This window comes from Phaseolus vulgaris, chromosome 10 (assembly GCF_051622355.1).
Source record: "Phaseolus vulgaris cultivar YP4 chromosome 10, ASM5162235v1, whole genome shotgun sequence".
NCBI lineage: Eukaryota > Viridiplantae > Streptophyta > Magnoliopsida > Fabales > Fabaceae > Phaseolus > Phaseolus vulgaris.
The window spans coordinates 8596142-8616079 of NC_143507.1; the positions used below are offsets into that span (position 1 = coordinate 8596142).

At 32.7% G+C, this 19938-nt stretch overlaps 3 protein-coding genes across 4 annotated transcripts; 1 reads left to right on the forward strand and 2 right to left on the reverse strand.

The window, feature by feature from the left end:
* Positions 1-426: 426 nt before the first annotated feature.
* Positions 427-4703, reverse strand: LOC137818941 (cytochrome P450 714C2). The gene is made up of 5 exons (XM_068622604.1): positions 4348-4703; positions 3389-3615; positions 2317-2558; positions 1783-2155; positions 427-1019 (listed from the first exon to the last, which is right to left on the reverse strand). Exons 1-5 carry the CDS (start codon positions 4661-4663, stop codon positions 582-584), a joined length of 1596 nt encoding a protein of 531 aa, XP_068478705.1. The 5' UTR covers positions 4664-4703; the 3' UTR covers positions 427-581.
* Positions 4704-8734: 4031 nt separating this feature from the next.
* On the forward strand, positions 8735-15542 carry LOC137813366 (uncharacterized). Of its 2 annotated transcripts, XM_090296620.1 has the most exons (4): positions 8735-9769; positions 12341-12390; positions 12996-13257; positions 15002-15542. In XM_090296620.1, the coding sequence occupies exons 3-4, from the start codon at positions 13120-13122 to the stop codon at positions 15179-15181; spliced, it is 318 nt and encodes a 105-aa protein (XP_090152746.1). In that variant the 5' UTR covers positions 8735-9769; positions 12341-12390; positions 12996-13119; the 3' UTR covers positions 15182-15542. The 2 variants fall into 2 exon arrangements, with proteins under 2 accessions (XP_090152746.1, XP_090152747.1); XM_090296621.1 differs by lacking the exon at positions 12341-12390 and having other exon boundaries at positions 8741-9769.
* Positions 15543-17900: 2358 nt separating this feature from the next.
* Positions 17901-19542, reverse strand: LOC137819556 (large ribosomal subunit protein eL43). Its single transcript, XM_068623442.2, has 5 exons — positions 19409-19542; positions 19263-19302; positions 18971-19059; positions 18264-18346; positions 17901-18169 (listed from the first exon to the last, which is right to left on the reverse strand). Exons 1-5 carry the CDS (start codon positions 19409-19411, stop codon positions 18106-18108), a joined length of 279 nt encoding a protein of 92 aa, XP_068479543.1. The 5' UTR covers positions 19412-19542; the 3' UTR covers positions 17901-18105.
* Between the last annotated feature and the right edge of the window lie 396 nt (positions 19543-19938).

The following is a 19938-nucleotide window of genomic DNA, read 5'->3' on the forward strand; positions in this document are numbered from 1 at the left end:
TTTTTTAATCATTATCTATTTATGTTTAGTTTTAGTTCATGGCTGATGTAAAAGAGTTGAGATTGTTAAGGATTTTATTTTATTTTTGTAACACTAATCAATTACTTTTTAGCATTCATGGAAAGTCAAATTCGTTAAATAATTCAACATGATTGGATTGAGAAGGATTCCATTGCAGAAAATGACAATAATACAAATGCAATGAATGTTACTATCTTCTCCATAAACAACTAGGTGATGTGTGCAAGATAAATAGTTTATATTTTTTAAGTGGAAAATTGAATGCATACAACATATTTGAATCATTTTCTGTTCATAATTAATGCGAAAAGTCATTTAATAAATTTTAACCATTTATTACTTAAGTTGAAATAAAATTCTGTCTCTAAGTCATTTTTTACTAATTACTAAGTTTATAAAAACAGGTTAGAAAAACAAATATTTGTGCTCTAATTTAGATTAAAAAAACCACCAACATTTCCTGCATGTTTTCAATATTCATCTGATACAGAAATGATGTCTTCTGATCATATTTTCTAAGCACAAAAGCAAAAGAGGACCTCAAAGAACAAAGGGAAATGTTACATTGTTGCTGAAATTCTTGACATCTGAAGAACAACTCCATGGCCAGGTTCTATAACCAAATGAAATGCAGGTGAATGCAAGTAACTTGGTGAGAGAGAGAAGTGAAACTTCATCAGAATCAGAGACAAAATCACCTTCAGTTCTGTCATGGCTAAGTGCTGTCCAACACACACACGTGCCCCAATTCCAAATGGCATATAAGCCTGTGGAACCTTGCATGCTCCAAGCACCCCATTTGCAAATCTTTCTGGATTGAACTTGTGAGCATCAGGACCCCAGAGACCAGGGTCATGCTGCAGCACTGAGACTGGAATCTGAATGTTCATTCCTTTTGGAATTAGGAACCCTTTTAGATTGACATCTTGGAGAGCTGCTCTAACAACAAATGTTGCTGGTGGATACAACCTCAAAGTCTCTTGAATCACCATGGTTAACTGCATTGAAACATTATTATGGAAGGCCTCAAGTTTATGGGTGAGAATGCTCATGAAACTTGCAAATGCTTCACTACAATTATACTAAAACTTGAGACACAAATAAATGTTGCATTGAAAAATCAGATTATTTCAGCAATCGATATGAGCAAAATCAAGTTTAGTTAGATACTGAGTTTGTATAAAAGTGGTTTTAAGACAACTAGTTTCGTTTAGACACAACACAGAATCAACTCTTACCTAAGAAAAAACAGCTTATGCCCTTAAGAAAGCTTAGTTTATGGTCTTAAGAAAGCTTAGTTTAAAAACAGCTGAAATCAAAACATGCTCTTAGCTTTTCTGCAAGTACTACTGCCCTTTATGCCAACAAAACCTTGAACAAGAAATTTTTACATAAAATCCTTTGGAGAACATGCATGTGGGTCTGCTTGAACAAGAAATTTTTATAAATCAAATGAAATGAGTGTCTTCATAAGCTAAAATTAGTTTATGCACAACAGGAATTTCAAAATGATATGAGAGAGCTTCTACAAATTAATTTATGCACAAGGAGATTAGGATGCATTTGAAATGGGAAAAAGGTACAATGAAATTTCCCCAGCTACAAATAAATGATATGGCCTTCATGCATTGTGTCCTATCTAAATCTCTTATAGCAAACTTTCAAAGATCAAGAAAATTAAACCAAGGGGAGATGGGAATGTATCAATTCAATGTGTTTCATGGAAACATTTATCTTTAGCACATAGTGTGTATAACATACTGTTTTCAAGCTTCTAAGCATGTCTGCATCTGGAGCACCTTTTCCACAAACTTCAAGCACCTCAGCTCGGACACGGTCTTGCCAATCTTGATGCACAGATAACAGCATTAAGCACCATGATGCTGTGATGGCAGTAGTCTCATGTCCAGCAAAGAATATATTTTTGCAGTTATCTATCATAAACCTGTCACATGAGATGGAATCTGATATGAGTCCATCACCACCCTCAGAGTTCTTTGCACCCTTAAGTATCATTTGTAAAAGATCCTGCTCATGAGTTTCCACCAGGCGTTGTTTTATGAGCTTTGATATCTTTGAGTCTATCTCTTTCTCCAATCTCCACATTTGTCTGTTGCTTTTGTTTGGCAAGTATCTGGAATAGATTATGGCACCACTTTTCACATTAGCAGCATCACTAACAAGAACAAGAACATAACATACAAATGTGCAAAGACTATTGGCAAAAGGAAAACATGCACATTATATCTCTTTATGATTGATGAGAATAAAAGTCTTTTTAGTTGGCATGCATACCGAAAGCCTGGAATTCCAACATGAAGCTTGGACAAGAGAATTTGAAGATCTCTAAGCTTTGAGAATATTTCTTTTCCTTCAATGTAATTGCTTCCAAAACAAGCTCTGGCAATTATGTCAGCTGACAAACTTCGAAGATCTTCGTCAATTTTAATCTCTGATACTGCTCCCTCACTTTCAACTCTAGCCTCCCAAGACCTTAGTGTTGTATATGTTGAGTCCACCATCAGATTAACCATTGCCTTCAATATGATTTGCAGAAAAAGTGAATCATGAGATTGGTATTGTAACACGGTTTAGCTGACATTTTGTTAGCTCTCTTATAGATTGCCTTTAGATTAGTTTTCTAAGTCAAAATGCTTCAACATACTCAGTGAGTTAACCTTTAATTACTTATTCGATCCCTATGCCTACACAATCTTTATGTTTTAGTCCTTACACCAAGAAACTACTTGTTTTTGTAGGAGATCTCACATTAACTAGATATAAGATCAGGTCATAGTATATAAGTGGATACAAACCTCACCTTACAACCAATTTTATAAGGTTGAATTAGGCTTAAAGTCCACTTCTTAAGAGTTTTAGTTCTTACACATACTTTTTTTATCAGTTCATAATATATAAGTGGATGCAAACATCAACTTACAACCGATTTTGTAAGGTTGAATTAAGTTTAAAGTCCACTTCTTAAGAGTTTTAGTTGTTACACATACTCTTTTTAACTTGTAAAAAAGTCTCTACACATACACTTCACCTTTTAATCAATTTTAGTCCCGGCCGTTTTAGACAGCAAGGACTAAAATAGAGTAAAACTTTTCGATTAGGAACTAAAGACAAGTAATTTTTAAGTGTAGGGACACTTTTAAGGACCATGAATAAGATAAACTTCTTAGGAAGTTGACACTTTTTAAGGACCAATTTGCATAGACATGCACTTCCAAGGATCAAAGCAACATAAAGTTGTCACTCTCAGGGATCAAGTTTTACATTAACTCCCCATTTATTTCTTCTTTGTGGCCAATGCAGCATTCATTTCTCTTACGCAGGGTAGGGTGGGGTAGAATACACTTACCTTCACCTTATCAAGGTATAGTTCAGGGGCCATTATCTTCCTTTGATGAGACCAAGTTGGCCCACTTGATGTCACTATGCCTTTGCCCAAGAGTGGCCCCAGATCTTTAGACAGATAAGTAGGCTTCCCTAGACTCAAAGAGGTGTGCATGATGACCTCCTTCACCATCCCTATATCTGACACCATTAGCCACTGTATAGACCCAGAAGAAAACAAGTATATGGGACCTGCATGTATGAAATCAAAATTTGGACATAAAAATTATGGCAATAGAATCATATTAATCTGTTAATTCTAGGAAACTAAACCTTTTATTTAGTATTATGGCAACCCTTTTCGACACTTCCTGAAAAAATGACTTTTTTTTTGGGGATTTCTGTTTTTCTTTGGTGTATTTAATATGGCTTTGATTATTTCAAGTGAAAACTTGTCATTTGAGCACACCATTGAACCCATTCTTATAAACAAAATTGCAACTTGGGTTAAAATCTTGACCTTTTACATGAGAATTGTGAACATGATTCTTTCAGCCCTGTAGCCAACAGGGCCTTCTGAACAAGTGAAAATATTCCAGAATTTGGCATCTGAGCAGTGAAATGCTTTTTTATGGAATCTGAAAGTTTCCTCTTACAGAACATTTCCATCAACTTTATCAGATCAAGAACAGAAAGAGTTCACAATAGACTCAAACTCAACCAAATGTTAAGCCTCAGCCTATATAGACTAATCAATAAACTCAGAAAACATGAAAGAGCCCAAAATGTCAAGCATGCAAGTATGTGCTTTTATCTTGCACTTTGAACAATTCAACTTTATAATCAAAATCTCACAAGAAAACAAGTAAAATGAAATTTAACTCAGAAAAACAAACATCAATAGCAAAGAACAGTGACTGTTGTTGATTCATTGCTCCAAACAAAAAGCAATATGAGACTGGCCAAAGAATGCATGTAACTGACCATATTGGTTGATCCACTTTTGAATATGAGGGAAGATAGTGAAAGGCCACTTGTGAGAAACAGAAACCTCTTCATCTTCCTCTTTAACTTTGGTGGCTGATTCTGACTGAACTTGAAGCATAATGTTCTTCATTTCTGGGATGTTGCCAAAGTAGAAGTGAGGGGAAGGCCCTTTAATCCCCTGCCTCTTAAGCTTTTCTCTCATTGATCTTGGCCTCAACACCAAAACATTCAAGCCATGAATCAACGTCACCAAAGCTACTCCCAACAAAATTTCCACTGTCTTAATCTCCATCAAAATCCTTTGCTTTTGCATGCAATCACAAAACAACAAAAATCATCTATATATTAACAACAACCTTAGCTGTATTCCACTTGATAATTAAATATATTACTCTTTCATTTTAAAAATTTGTTTATATTAATTTTTATTAAGAAAATATATTATTTTATTATTAAAAATAAATTATAGTATTAACTTATCTAAACAACTTATATAAGTATATTACAAGAAAAAACAATATTTTTTGTTTTAGATATCATCTTAATAGGTTGTATCGTGTTTAATAAAATATTTTATTGCTATTATTGTTATAAAACTTCATTTTTCATCAAAAGATAGTGTTGGCAACATTTATGATACTGTATTTCAGTTTTACTTTTAATTTTCAACCACTTTTTGTTAAAAAATTAATAAAACCTTTTCAATTTTCAAGATAAAACTGTGTAGAATTTGAATGGTCTTTGGGAACAGTTATGTGTAGACATGGTCTTTGTTTATTTATTTTATTGGAAAATCTGTCATACACTCGTCATAGGTTCATGAAATTAAAATATAAGTTTCTATAATATTTTTTCATTGGAGTATATTTACTCTCATAATAAATAAGATTGAGAGTCTTAAAATAAGACTTGAGTTCATAAAAATAAAAATAAATATTTTTATCTTAAGAATATATATTTCTACTAAACATTAAATAATAATGAAAGTCTAGATTTAGGTTTATTTCATAGTTAAGATTTTGTTTGTGATAGAAGCATTTCTTTTAGTATTTTCTTGGATTTTTCTCATAAGTGTAAGTTTCTTATGTTTCGTCTTATTTAGTTTGGTATTTTTATTTTTTTTGTATGGATATGGTATAGTGATTTTGTACTTGTTTTTTTATTGTCTTTTTATTGTTTTAAGATATTTTTTTATATAATTGCAGATGATAGTTGATATACGGAGTGTTAATCTACATTACAAGACAATCATGAAATAAAAATCAATTTTAGATAAAAAATAATAATTAGTTGTTATAGTAACTAAATTAGATACCATTTTAGATACTAAAATTGTTAAATAGTTTTTAAATTGGTATTTAATTAGCTACTAAGGTTTTAACTACCAAATATTTAGATTCTAAATTTAATAGCAAAAACCTTGATAGCTAATTAGATATCAATTTAGAAATCATCTATCAATGATAAAAACTAATTTAGAAACGAAAAGTTTTTTTAGTTTTTAAAATAGTCTCTAATTTAGTTAATATAACTAACTAATTATTTTTTTTTTGTCTCTAAAATTAGTTTTTATTTCATAATTTTCTTGTAGTGCTAATTGAGATGTAAGATTCCATTTTGATGTTTATCATGAAATTTTTCTTAAAAAAATCTACATTTTATAAGATTTATAGAGTAAAAATTGCAAAAAATATATAGAAATAATGTGAAACAATAAAATTTATAAAAATTAAATTAATACTTGAGAGAGATGTTCTACAAAAAATTGTGGATTTTTATTAGTGATTTTATGTAAATTGAGTTTCCTATTAATAATTTATAGTAAATATCAAACTGTAATGTGATAATTACTTACCCTAAAAAAGAATGTATAAGATATTGAAATAATTTTTTAGCCTAGAAATATAAAATAAAATGAGTAACATTTTTTTTCTAGTGAGTAAATTGATTAGTGAGAAGATTGAGTACATATATTTAGAATTGTTGAATAAGAAAACAGTATGCTAAAAAAATAATGATCTATGTTAAAAAAAAATGTTTATAGAGCATAATAAGGCATTAATAATTAAAAGGTTTTTTATATTTAATTGGATTTAAAATATGAAAAAGTAATGACTAATAAGTATGATGGAAAAAATTGAACAAATTTTATTTATTTTTAAGTTTAGAATTAAAATTAATTATGTACATTTATTTTAGTCATTTCATTACAAGAAAATCATAAAATAGAAATTAATTTTAGAGACCAAAATTAATTAGTTACTATAATGACTAAATTATAGACATTTTAGAAATTAAAAAAAAAATTCTAAATTAGTTTATATTATTGTTAAATGGTTTCTAAATTGGTATTTAATTAGTTACCAAAGTTTTTGCTACCAAATTTAAAATCCAAATAATTGGTAGTTAAAACTTTGGTAACTAATTAAAGATCAATTTAATATTTAATAATAATATAAACTAATTTATAAACCAAAAATTTGTTAGTCTATAAAATGATCTCTAATTTAGTTAATATAACAACTAATTAATATTGGTTTCTAAAATTAGTTTATATTTCATGATTTTCTTGTAATGTTTTTTTTAAAAGAAGACTGTTCCTGCTAGGGAGATGGGACCTAGAGAACTATTGAAGTCTTCTTCTCCTTCCTTCGGTCGGGCAGGTGACTGTGTGATGACCGAAGGAAGGAGAATCACCGGATGGTGGGGTACTTGCGAAGGCACTCCGACGCTCAAGTTAGTAAAGCGGGTGGTCAGCTCTCAGGTAGGTGAACAGTAATAAATGACATACCTTACTCTTTGGGATGCGCGCTATTTATATTATTCTAATGGGCCTACCTTGTTGGGCCCGTTTATCGAGGTGAATACCGCTTAGGGTTGCATTACCTAATTCTTGATGATGGATTAGCTTCACTGATCTCGGTTTGAGCGTTAATTGTGATAGGGTTCGGCCATCGGCCAAGTTCCCTTGATGCGGGTCGGCCATCGGCCAAATCCTTGTGGTCTCGGTCGTCTTAGTTAAGTCTTCTGAGGTCTCGGCCTCTCGGCACAAATCTCCAAAGGTCTCGGCCTCTTGACCTCTCGGCACAAGTCTTCCAAGGTCCTATTAACAACATCTTTTTTATTCTCATCAAGGTGCAACCTATCTTCCAACACAAACCCACTAGTAAAATACCACAACTCATTGACTATAACATGTCCAATTTTCTTAAAATTGTCTAATAGCTCAAAATATTTTCATCTATTCATGTCACATGACCATGTACGTGTCTAACCAACATATTTTACTCTCAATATTTACAAACTCCTTCCATTGTGGACCACAACTTCAAAAAAGCTTCTCGTACATGACAACCAATAAATATATATAACCCTGTCAAATATAAATATTAACACATAAAACCACAAATATTACAAATCAATCCAACAATACATACACAACGAAGAACTTGTGGACCATAGATAACAAACATTGCATGTGATAGGATACCAAACCCTAATCAACCTATAAAGTGCATTCAAATTTTTTTTAAAAACTACATAATTAAATACTTAAAACAATCAAAATCTCACCGGAACAATGTTTTAATCCCACAATTAAACTCTAAACCAAACATAACAACAATACTGAAAAAACATCGACCACCACTACCCAATGAAAAATTTGTGTTTCCAAATCTCACAAACATTCAACCAACAAAAAAATACTTATTTGTGAAAATCACTTTTGTTTCAATTTTCACAATATAATATATTTTTCACCTCGATAAATGACTACAAAGATCATGCAATATATACCTTAAGTCGAAAATATCACATATGTTTCAAGTCTTGTTTTCTCATTACTTATTGTAACAACATTAATAAAATAAATTACATTAACTCGTTTTAACTAAAATAAAAATGAAATTGAGAAAAAAATTTGAAAAACAATATTAAATAAATTCAATAAATATTAAAAAAAATCTATTAAACCTTTATTTCTAATATAAATTGTTTCTTTCTTCTTTTAACTTAAATGTCTCTTTCAATGGAGAAAAAAAAAAGATCTTCATACTTTACCTTGTACCTTTTACTATCCAAATTAAATTTTCCCATTAAAAAAATGTGTTCCAACATTCTTTTATACATATTAATTCCTAAAAATGGAGACAAAATTATAAGGGTTGAAATTAAGCCAACCACACTTCTAAAAGGAAAAAAATCTATTCCTTCTTTTCAATTATAAGTAATTTGTTTTTAAGCTTTTTTAAGGATAACTTTAAATCCTTGTTTGCTTTTTTTTATTAATTTTTCCACTTACTAAATAAAATAATCTTAAATTTTGTTTTCATTTAATATTTAAAAAAATCAATAAGACATAAAAATACTATGGTATTGAAATGGATAATAGTGTTAGAATTAGTAAGTAATATTAGAGGGGGGAAAAAAGAAGAAGATAAAAAACACCATCTTCTTTCTTCTTCTCTCTTCTTTCTTTGAACAGAAACAAAAAGATCAAAAGAAAAAGAAAGAGTGGAAGTGAAAGAAGAAGAAGAAGAAGAATAAGAAAGCAAGTTGTTACCGTTTTCCCTTATGTAATGCATCAAAAGAAATCCGAACTTCAGATCGGAAAAGAAAGCACCGGTGTCTCTTCCGATTTCAACCCTCTCCGCCACCACCACCACCCCAACCACCACCACCACCCTATCCCCAACCTCCAAACCCTAACCTCAACCGCGCCCTATAAAAGGCCATCCCTCTCCAAATCACCATCCCTCCACAGATTTCCAAAACCGCGCCGCGCTATTGTTCCCTCCGCCACCACCGTCACGTGGCTATCCTCCGTCGTCTCCCTCCGGCGACGCATACGTCTCTTTCTCTTCCTCTCCCTCCCATTCTTCTACTTCCTCGTCTCCCACCCTACAAACTCCTTCCTCCTCGATTTCCTCTCCGCGTTCTTCTTCTCCGCCGCGCTCTTCTTCTCGCTCAGCCTCGCGCTGCCGCGGATCCCCTCCGTCCGTTTCTTCCTCAAGCGCGAGGCCCGGCCCCGGCCCGGCCAGCCCGAGTTTCAATTCTGCGTGGTTGCGTACCCGAACGGCGACGTTTACGAGGGGGAGTTCAGGCGAGGGAAGTGTTGTGGGAGTGGAGTTTACTACTACAGCATGAGTGGGAGGTATGAGGGGGATTGGGTGGAGGGGAAGTACGATGGGTTTGGGGTGGAGACGTGGGCGAGGGGGAGTAGGTACCGGGGGCAGTACCGCCAGGGGCTTCGCCATGGGTTCGGGGTGTACCGGTTTTACACCGGCGATGTTTATGCCGGGGAGTGGGCCAGTGGGCACAGCCATGGCTGTGGGGTGCACACGTGCGAGGATGGGAGCAGGTAAGTGGGGGAGTTCAAGTGGGGCGTTAAGCATGGCCTTGGACACTACCATTTTAGGTATGAAAAAATGGTTGGTCGGGTGGCGTGGGGGAAGTGTGTGTGTGTGTGTGTGTGATTGTTTGTTTTGATTGACGTGTTTTATTGAAGTGACGTGCTTTATGGTTTATGATTGGGTGTTTTTAATCTGAAGTTACGAGTTAGGGAAATTGGGTATGAGGTTGGTTTAATTTATGAGCAATTTTGGACCAGGAATCAATATTTCATCGTGGAACTGATTGTGTGAATGTTTTACTTGAGATCGCGTTAACTCGTGTTTTGATTTGATCGTGTGGATTGGGTAGTGTGAATTAGGACACTTGTGTGATTTAATGGTCTGTGGGAGTTGACTGATGTGTGTTGGCTTGGATTCTTGGAAGTTGATTGTGGTGTTGCTGATTGGGGTTGGTTGGGTTTTGTGCTTTGTCTTTGATTCCTTAGGTTTGAGGATTATGGGAATTTCTTACTTCTGGGCAATGTTTTGGTCGCCGTGTGTATGTTTGGTTTTGCTTTGTTGTTTAGCTGATGGTGTTTGGGCTTTGACAAATGGGAATGGTGTTATGCCGGGGTTTGGTGATGTAAACTTATCGCATGCTTGTTTTGTTTTGGTTTCATTTGTTGTGTGTGAAGCTTTTGTGAGTTACTTTGGCAGGAAGTGTGCGTGTGAATGTTTTTATGAGATGCTTTTGTCAGGGTGTTGGTGCTTGATTTGTTTTGTGATTTGCCTTTTGTTCTCAGTTTATGACAAACTCTTCCTTCTGGAATGACGTTTGCTACTCAGCTGTCCATGTGTGTGTAGAACTTGCTTTATTGTTGACTTGTTGTTTAGGTATTGATGTTTAGTGTTTGACAATTGAGAATGGTGCGATGGCAGCTTTTATTGAATGTGTACTCATTGTATGCTCTTTTGTTTTGATTTTTTTTTGTGTATGTCTAAAGCTTTTGAGTTACTTTGGCATGATGTTGGGGTTGATTTGGTAATGTACTTTGTCCTCAATTTTGTAGACTTGCCTCAATTTCTTCAGACTGTAACCTTTTGCTACTTTTGTGGGTTGTCTTAGGTTTTATTTTATAAAAAAATGAAAGTTGGAATGCCATTAACATATTTTTACAGTTGAAAGCATTTGCATAGAGGTTAAAGATATTCAATTTGCTTCAGACATGGTTTCTGTTTTGTCAAAAATACCTCGTAGGCATTTGAAATTTACTTGGCTCAGATCGTGTTAGTTGTGGGTACCTATTGGTAGCAATTGTGGAGCATTATATGTCATACAGTTATTGCAAAGCAATTGCTTTAAGATCTTTTAGGATGTTAATTTTTAGTGTATCTTTTTCCTGGAATAAACTAAGTTGTAAATAGACCCAGTACCAATAACATACTGTGCTAATAATGATAGTTTGTTTCACCCGCATTGGCATTTGGCTGCCAATTGACTAGCTCTGTGGAAGTAGATAAGTGGGAGTTAAATATTGAAATCAAAGATAAAATGCAGCAAGCATAAGATATTTTAGGATGTTAATTTTTAGTGTATCTTTTTCCTGGAATAAACTAAGTTGTAAATAGACCGAGTACCAATAACATACTATGCTAATAATGATAGTTTGTTTCACCTTCATTGGCATTTGGCTGCCAATTGACTAGCTCTGTGGAAGTAGATAAGTGGGAGTTAAATATTGAAATCAAAGATAAAATGTAGTAAGCATGAAGTTGGTCAAATTTCTTTGAATAGATGGCCTGAGACTGATACTATGGTTCAAAAGCACCTGCACCCGTATCCATTTCCACCTGTCCCTGGTCTGAAGGGGGAAAGAAGAAGAAAGGAAGAGGGAGCTGAAAAGGAAACACCACTTCTTTGTGAAAGTAAAACTATACCACTATATCATAGAAAGCCACATTCATTCGTGGTGTCTGACTACTAATCTGATATAAAGCATCAGTCTGAAAATCCTTCCCTCTTATTCTACTACAGTGTTAGTTTTAAAGCAGTTAATATCTAGTGAGTAGTAACTTAGTAAGTATAAGTTTGTGGGGGAGATGAATCATAAAGTAGGTTAAACAAGCATGCTTTTTACTCTAGAGACCCATCAAAGCAATCATTTATATCTTCATTGGATGAGTAACCCCAAATGGATTAGAAGGGTAAAGATTGTAGAATTATCAATTTCAGTAGTGAAATAAGATTGGTGGATATCACTTCTGATAGCTCTTGTATTTGTTATCTTCCATGATTTTGAGTAAAATAGTAGACATTTTGCATAGGAAGTAAAAGGAAAAGGAGGCGACATAAAGCTTTTTATGATATTTTTTGGGTTCATTTTCATTATCTTAGTGAATAATCTCTTATGTCCTTCTATAGAAGAAAGACCAATTCAAGGGGAGAGTGGAAAACCATTTTGAGGGAATACATTATTTCCTTATTATTTTATATTCCTATTTTATTCATTTGAATGAAAGATCATATAATTGTCTATATAAAGTATACAACAAGTATAAATCTAAAATGCAGAAAAAAAACTGAAGAATTTAAAGTGTAAACATTATTTGTATGTATTCATGTTCTTAGGACTTATCTTTGTTATTGCTACTTTCAGTTTACAAGAGAAAGAGGTATCTGCTCCCAAGGATAGAATCAGTTTCAAAGGTGCTTTATATCTCTTGAACTTTAAAACAATAGGGTATTCCATTATAATTACACGGCACATGTTTTGAAGAACACAATCTCAAGTTCCTTTTCAAGAAGCTAATTCCACAACTTGGCCTTGTGATCTTCATGTCACATAGCAACAATTCCAACCATTTGGATGTCATGTAGTTTAACTTTGCAAGCTGCTACAAGTGCGGTGTCTTTTTTTCTTCTCTCCCTTTCCATATTTCCACTGAAGGAAACCCGTCAGTAAAAAACAAAAAGACTATTTGTTCTCTGATCAGTGCACTTTGTAGACATTTTGTTCAGCATCCACAATCCACAATCTACATTGCTACCTTTTGTGTTTAATTTTAAAATGGACTGTAGTTTCAAGTATCAGTGGGTAGGATCTTGAGCATCCACTTAATGAAATTTGGTACTCAATCCTGGGATGCATGAAAGCATTCTTCTGATTTTTCCTTGAATGTGGATTCCTCTCTTCCAAGAGTCGTTGTTGTTATCATTGAATTGAATTAGATGGGACTTTGTTCCGTTTCTTTTTCTTTGCTCACCAGTAATAGTATTTTATTTTTGTTGTAACTAATTATTTCTGTTATCAGAAATGGGGATACATATGCTGGTGAATATTTTGCGGATAAGGTGCATGGATATGGAGTGTATAGTTTTGCAAATGGCCATTGTTATGAAGGATCCTGGCATGAAGGCAAAAGGCAAGGTATTGGAATGTATATATTTAGAAATGGAGAAACCCAATCTGGTCACTGGCAAAATGGAGTCATTGACATCCCCAGCACACAGAGTGCTACCTTTCCTGTTTCTCCTGTTGGTGTGTATCATTCCAGAGTACTAAATGTAGTGCAGGTACACTCTACATTTGTGACTTAGTTTACCTTATTTTATTGTTTAATGTTCTTTCTTGTTTTGTCATCAAAGAAAAAAGACGTTGGCCTAGAATGATCAGTCTGGATGATTCCATTTTGGTCATTGGTGCTGTTTTATGACAATGGCAAATAGTGTATCAGTCTTCTCTGAGTACATTACATTATCCTCTCTTGAGAGATGCTTAAACTACACTCCCTTCCTTTGAACATGTTAATAATTGTCAATATAAAAAACCTCTTAAACAATTGTGAACAATTTATAAATGCACCTCCCAGTAATATTTTATGTTTTTCTAGGGCAGTTATTATCACTGCCAATTAGCTTTGAAAATCTATTATCAAATTTAATATTTTAGAAAGTATAATGGAATTTTATCAAGCGACATTATTGGCTTTGAAGTTTCATCTAAATTTTTTATTTTATTTTCTAAGGTCATCAAATTGATAGTGTCAATCATGTCGAGAATCACAGTGAAAGAAAAAACTCTAAAATGTTCTTTTACATTAAAATAGATTCAAATGTAGCTTCTATTAATCTTTCAAGGCTGGGGAGCATATATTTTAAAGTAAGAGGGGGAGAGAGTATAATTTAAGCATCTCTCGAAAGACAAAAATGTACTCTTTTATCTTTTTTACATGAAATGTGATAAGCTTTAATTATGTATTTTGAATTTTTTATGATCCAAGTTATTGGAAATTCTGATTGTTATCCTGTATCATTATGCTTTCTTGTAACATTTTACTACTGAACCTACAAATTTCTTGTAATGGTTTCCTTTTTTATTGGTTTCTTATCTGAATATGAATTAGTTCTTTTTTAACTGAAATTCCAATAAAAAGTGTAGCATTACACATTACAGGAAAAATTTGGCAGAATTTTCGCAGATTTCAGCTAGATTCTGGAGTTGTTGAGTATAGATAATATGGTAAAAGTCCCCCATTTATCCAATAATTAATAAGGTGTTACTCATTCTGTCTAAAATTCTGGCTGTCTACAATTTTTCCATATGAACTAAGCTGAGAGAACATTACTTTTATATGTATCAAATTAGCTCATTTGAATAGAAGGAAAGAAGAGACAAAATTAACTGCAAACATTTAGTTTAGTATGCATCATGAGTGTGAAGATTAGTTCAATAAAATCTTGATTAAAGGTACTAAACTGTCTGATGTTGTAGATCATTTGATAGTTCAAGAGCGTAAGATGATACAGGACTGACTATCTTAATCAAATCATTTGTGTTTTTCATGCGTCTGTCTTTAAACCATTAGAGGGTATTAGACCGTCTACTCGATGGTATTAGACTGTCTACCCAACATCTATAACTTCCTCGTTTGTTATCATAGTCGGACTGGTTTGATGTTTCAAGCTCAGAAGTGAAGCACTGTTCACGTGTCTTCTACTGTTTTGGCACGTTTTATGGAAATCAGTTCTTACAGTTATTTTCTGTATAAATAGGACCTTCAACTAATATAACCAACATAGGGTTGAGTTCACTATGAGAGAAACCTTTAATTAATCTCTGTTATTAATGATTTTTTTATTGGGAATGTAGATTGAAGTTAGTTAACACTTCAATTGAATCATGTTAAGTTTCTCTGTGTGATTCTTCGTTTACTCTTTCCATTTAATCGTCTAACTGTTTTGCGGGTTCTTCGTTATTGACTGTTACTCCTTACAATAGCTTTCATTATTAATAATGTGTTTGTTTGTAAACAAACAGGAAGCAAGAAGAGCAGCTAAGAAGGCCTATGATGTGGCCAAGGTAGATGAAAGGGTGAATAGAGCAGTAGCAGCCGCTAACAGAGCAGCCAATGCAGCTAGAGTAGCTTCTGTCAAGGCTGTGCAAAATCAAATGCATCGTAATATTAACAACAAGAGCATCCCAATACCCATTGTGTGAGGCTATCAGTTGCAACTTTTGTTAAAGTAGAGATGCACAAGATTGTTGGAAGAGGTCGAAATTTTAAACTGAACCATTAACACCACCATCAGGCTGAGAGCAAGCAGATTTATTATCCTCTGCCATAAGTCTTAGTATTGGGGGTGAAAGGGAGATGGCTTCCACCTGGTAAAAAGCTACATTTTCATTTTTTTTTCCTTTGCCTACATCTTGTAAATTTATGTAGATGTAAGTTCTGGTGTGCGGGTCAAACCTCAACCCAGCTACCGTTGTAAGATCACTTGGTAAAATAAGGAGAGAAATATCTTGATATCTTTGCTTTATCTGATTTTGGAATACGATATGTTTTTTGTTACCTTTGCAACTAGAGTTCTCCATTGTTAGATAGGCATTGTCTTTTTGTAATTTAAATGGAAAAGATGAGTGTTACAACTATATTTTGTATCAATAATTCTGCATACTGTAAAGGTTGAAAGCATGATTGGCTTAAAAGAGCTTTGGGTGTGGTGTCTTTAATGTCTGCAGCTTTGATGATAACTGTAAACAATGCTCTTTATTGATTGGGTTGCATCTTTATTCAGTGGGACTGGGAGAGCATGTGAGAAAAGCTGACTAGTAACAACTCTGAACTGATTAGATTAGATCTGTGAAATTGATTTCTGTACTTTCCAATGCCTACTGACCATTTGGTTTGAGGTTGATAGATAGAATTGAGTTGGAAAAAGTTGAGAAAGAAATTCTATTAGACCGAGTTATATTTAAGTAATTGGAAAGTGTTAGAATTTATTTTTCTATCAGTAGAAGAAAAGGGCCTGAGATTTTGGATATCAGGCATTAGCGATAATGAGTTGCTTTTTGCCAAACTATTAAAAACATGGATTAAAAAATTGTCTCTCATAGTTGCGAGTGATGTCAAATACTTTATGTTTATTACATTTTTCTCTCTTTCCTTTTAAGGTATTAAATAACGTATATATCAATCTTCATTGCTGTTGCTGATAATTGAATAGACAGCAATGTCTGAGACATCCCCATCATCATCATTTCGTTCATTGCATCAACTCTACCCATCCACCTATGTTACCATATTTTAACTTTTTTAGCTTAATCTTAATTTTACAATTACATCACATTTGTCTACATTTGTTTCAATGTTGTAAAAGCTATTTTTAATAAAGTTGAGTTTAAATTATGAACGTCATTAAGACAAGTTTTTAAACTTTAAAGTAGTATGTTATTTGTACCTGTGATCTTGAATCAATATGGCTGTCTTTATATTCTTTCTCATTTACTTTTTTTACATTGGTCGTTTGATGTGTGATTTTGGATAGAGAGGACTAGATGAGAAATAATTGAACAGTGAAATTGTTTTACTTGGGAAAGGGGGAAAGAAGAGAAAAAGAGTATTGACATGACTGAATGCTAAAAAAATTTATCCTTTTTGTCTTTGTAATGTAATTAACATTCGTTTTCTGTCTTTTTTCTCTCACTTCTTTTATTCATATAACTTGAAAATCTCTTTATTTTTACTCATTATCGCTTACTGTATTTTATTTTTAATCCAATTCTTTGATTTCTTATCACTCGAATATCAAATATTTTTTAGTGCATGAAGTGATGGATTGTTAACTACCAAAATTTAATATTGTTGACATAATTTAATAAAAGAAACTTAATAGCAATGTTAGCAATAAATGTAAGAAATTTTCTCCTTAGAAGGAATTTTTTTTTTATTCAATTTTTTCATTTTTTAAAAGAATTATGAAAAATTGGTTCAGTATATAAAAACAATATTATATTTTCTCAAAGTTAAAATATTATAGTGAAAAGAGTAAACTGTAGAAAAATAGAAGCAAGAAATTTAGATAATTAAATATATTAAAATTATATTTAATAAAAATTAATTGTAGAGTTAAATATTCTAAACATTTTGAACTTAATTGTACCTGAAAGTAGTTCCTTTTAACATTTCACTGGGACTTGTCATCATATAATAGTTTAATTATACTTCAATTTTTTTATATTTACGTATAAATCGAGTAGTTACATTTATTTTAGAGATAAACTACAATATACAATAAAATAAACAAAAGATAAAACATATCAGAGGTTAGAAAACGGGATTTTATCAGTTTAAAAAACTATATAAAAACAAAGAAAACCTTAAAAAAATTAACTAAACATGTTTTCATATATAATACAAAGGGTCACGGAACATATTACACTACAAAAACAAACAACCAATCCAATGGCATGTTCCTCCAGCACAGAACTTACCCCTCAACTGCTTCCTCATTCAACAAGGACAAAAGCAGGAGGCAAACCTCAAACAATTAGAAAAAGCTCCTTAATAATGGCACAACAATAAGCCATTCAAAAATCATGGCACACACTTGCCAGATCGATATCCTAAATCAAGGGCGTTAACAGTTTGAACTTAGAAAAAAGTTATGACAATTTGCACAGCATTCAAATAGTCCCCATTCCAAAAATGAAGATGTTATTTCAGTATGTTAACATGTTATTTCACATGCATAATTTGACATTCATTAAAATCTAATTAAATCTTGTTTGAAAGAGTTAAAGGGTCTAATGGTTAGACCCCTCTAAAAACACAATGGTAGTTCAGGAGAATATATCAGAATAGGCATCACTTGAATATATGCAGACAAAATACAGGTTAGAAAATACGAAATATGATGGCATAATGAGTGCATGGTAACAAAAAGCAAAAACTGCAAATTCATTCACCATCCAACGACTGGATACTACAAAACTAAGTAGCATTCTTGAGTGATAAATAGCACGTTACTGATATTCATAACAAAGACCAGTCAAAATTGTACTCTCGATAAATAAAGTATGACAATTGAACATAAGCAGCAAAATTTATGCATAAAACAAATTAAGAGTGTAAACTGCGTTTAACTCTCAGTCTGCTCCCTCAGCCTTCGAATGGTGCTTCGGACAGTCACAGCACTGGCAGTACTGTCATGAAGAAAATGGAGAAACAAAACATAACTTTAACTACCATACAACAGTAAATAATTACAAACAGAAGAAAGTAGAAGACAACTCTTACTTCAATGTGTAAGCACCTCCAGCCTTCACTTTTCCACAGTCTTTGCATCCCCAGATGCCCACAGCCTTCCTCTTAACAGCGTACTGAAAAAACAGACATTCATCAGGCCATAGTCAATAATATTGATTACCATTACCTATCATGTTTAGGGTTTTATAAAATGCAGCCCAAAGTACACACAAAATTTATGCAATTAACAGTTCGCAAAATCTTCTTAATGACACCTATAGTTAACAATGATAATGCACACTAACCCCGTAGCAACAAAACTTAATTCGAAAGAGGTTTTGCTCCTAAAGATTACACTGAATCAGGGACATGGGCTTGAATTATACTTCAAATAATCACAATCTAGATCAATACTTTGTACTCATTAAAAACGTATAATTTATAAAAACAGTTCATATTATCTATTAATAGATAAAAAAAGTAAACTCAGTGAATATAATTTACATAACATGATATTATACATTGCAAAATATACTACTGATCAATTCTATGCTTCTTTAATTCCACAGTCTAGCTGAACATTGCGTTACAATCTAACATGTTCAGCACGCCTTATCAAGTGCATTGTATAAAATCTAATAAATGTAAATACCAAAATTTTGGGTTAGTACTAATAAAAAACAATATCATTCATTCAAACACCCCAAATCAATGGAAAACACAAAATACATTAATAAAATGATGATTAAAGAACATACCTTTCCACAGAACTCACAAAAGAATTTACTGTGCTGACTAACTTCCATCTTCTTAATTTGCTTCCTTAAACTAGCACCATATCGGGTGCCTGAAATTTGAGAACACAACCATAAATCATCACCTTACTTTGGTATATACATAACATTCATCAAGTGAACTTGTCTCTAACAAATAAACCCACTATCATTCAAAATTCACTTTATAATAACTTCTTCGCTACATGCCAAATAAACCTTAAACCCTAAAGTAAACACTGACAACATTCAACAACGATCGAAACCAAACACCTACCGTATTTTCCAACAATACCGGCCTTCTTGGTTCGCTTGGTCTGTTCCAATGCACAAAAACGCGAATCAAGTTAAAAAATTGGGATTAGAACAAAACTTGGGGTTTCATAAACGCAATACCAAATAACAGATAGAGAAAGAAAGTACCATTTTTCAGATGCTGTGAAGAGAGAAGAAGTTGCAGGGTTGAAGTGAGAGCCGATTCTGAAAAATTAGGGTTGGAAGATAATATCAACACGTTTTAGGGTTTCCGTAATGGGCCTATGCCAATTCGATCCATATTGAAAGCCCAGTCCAGTTCAGCTTCTCCAAACCACCAAAGATTAAAATGTTATTTTTACCTTTCAATAATAAATAAATAAATAAATGAATGAGATTCTTCCAAATTAGATTTATATTTTAATGTATAAAATATACTGAGACTAAAAAATTAAAATGAATAAATATCTTCAAATTGATAAATTATATTTTTCATTTATATTAAACAGTTTAAAAAGGTCATATACCACCATTTATAATGAAAATTGGTGATTTATATTAAAAAATATTGAAATTGAATTTAGAATTCAAGATTAAAAATTATAAGTTAAAAATCTTATACAATCAATTACATAAAGTATATAACGAAATGATAATTTTACATTATTTTGGTAATCATATCTATAAATTTATAAATA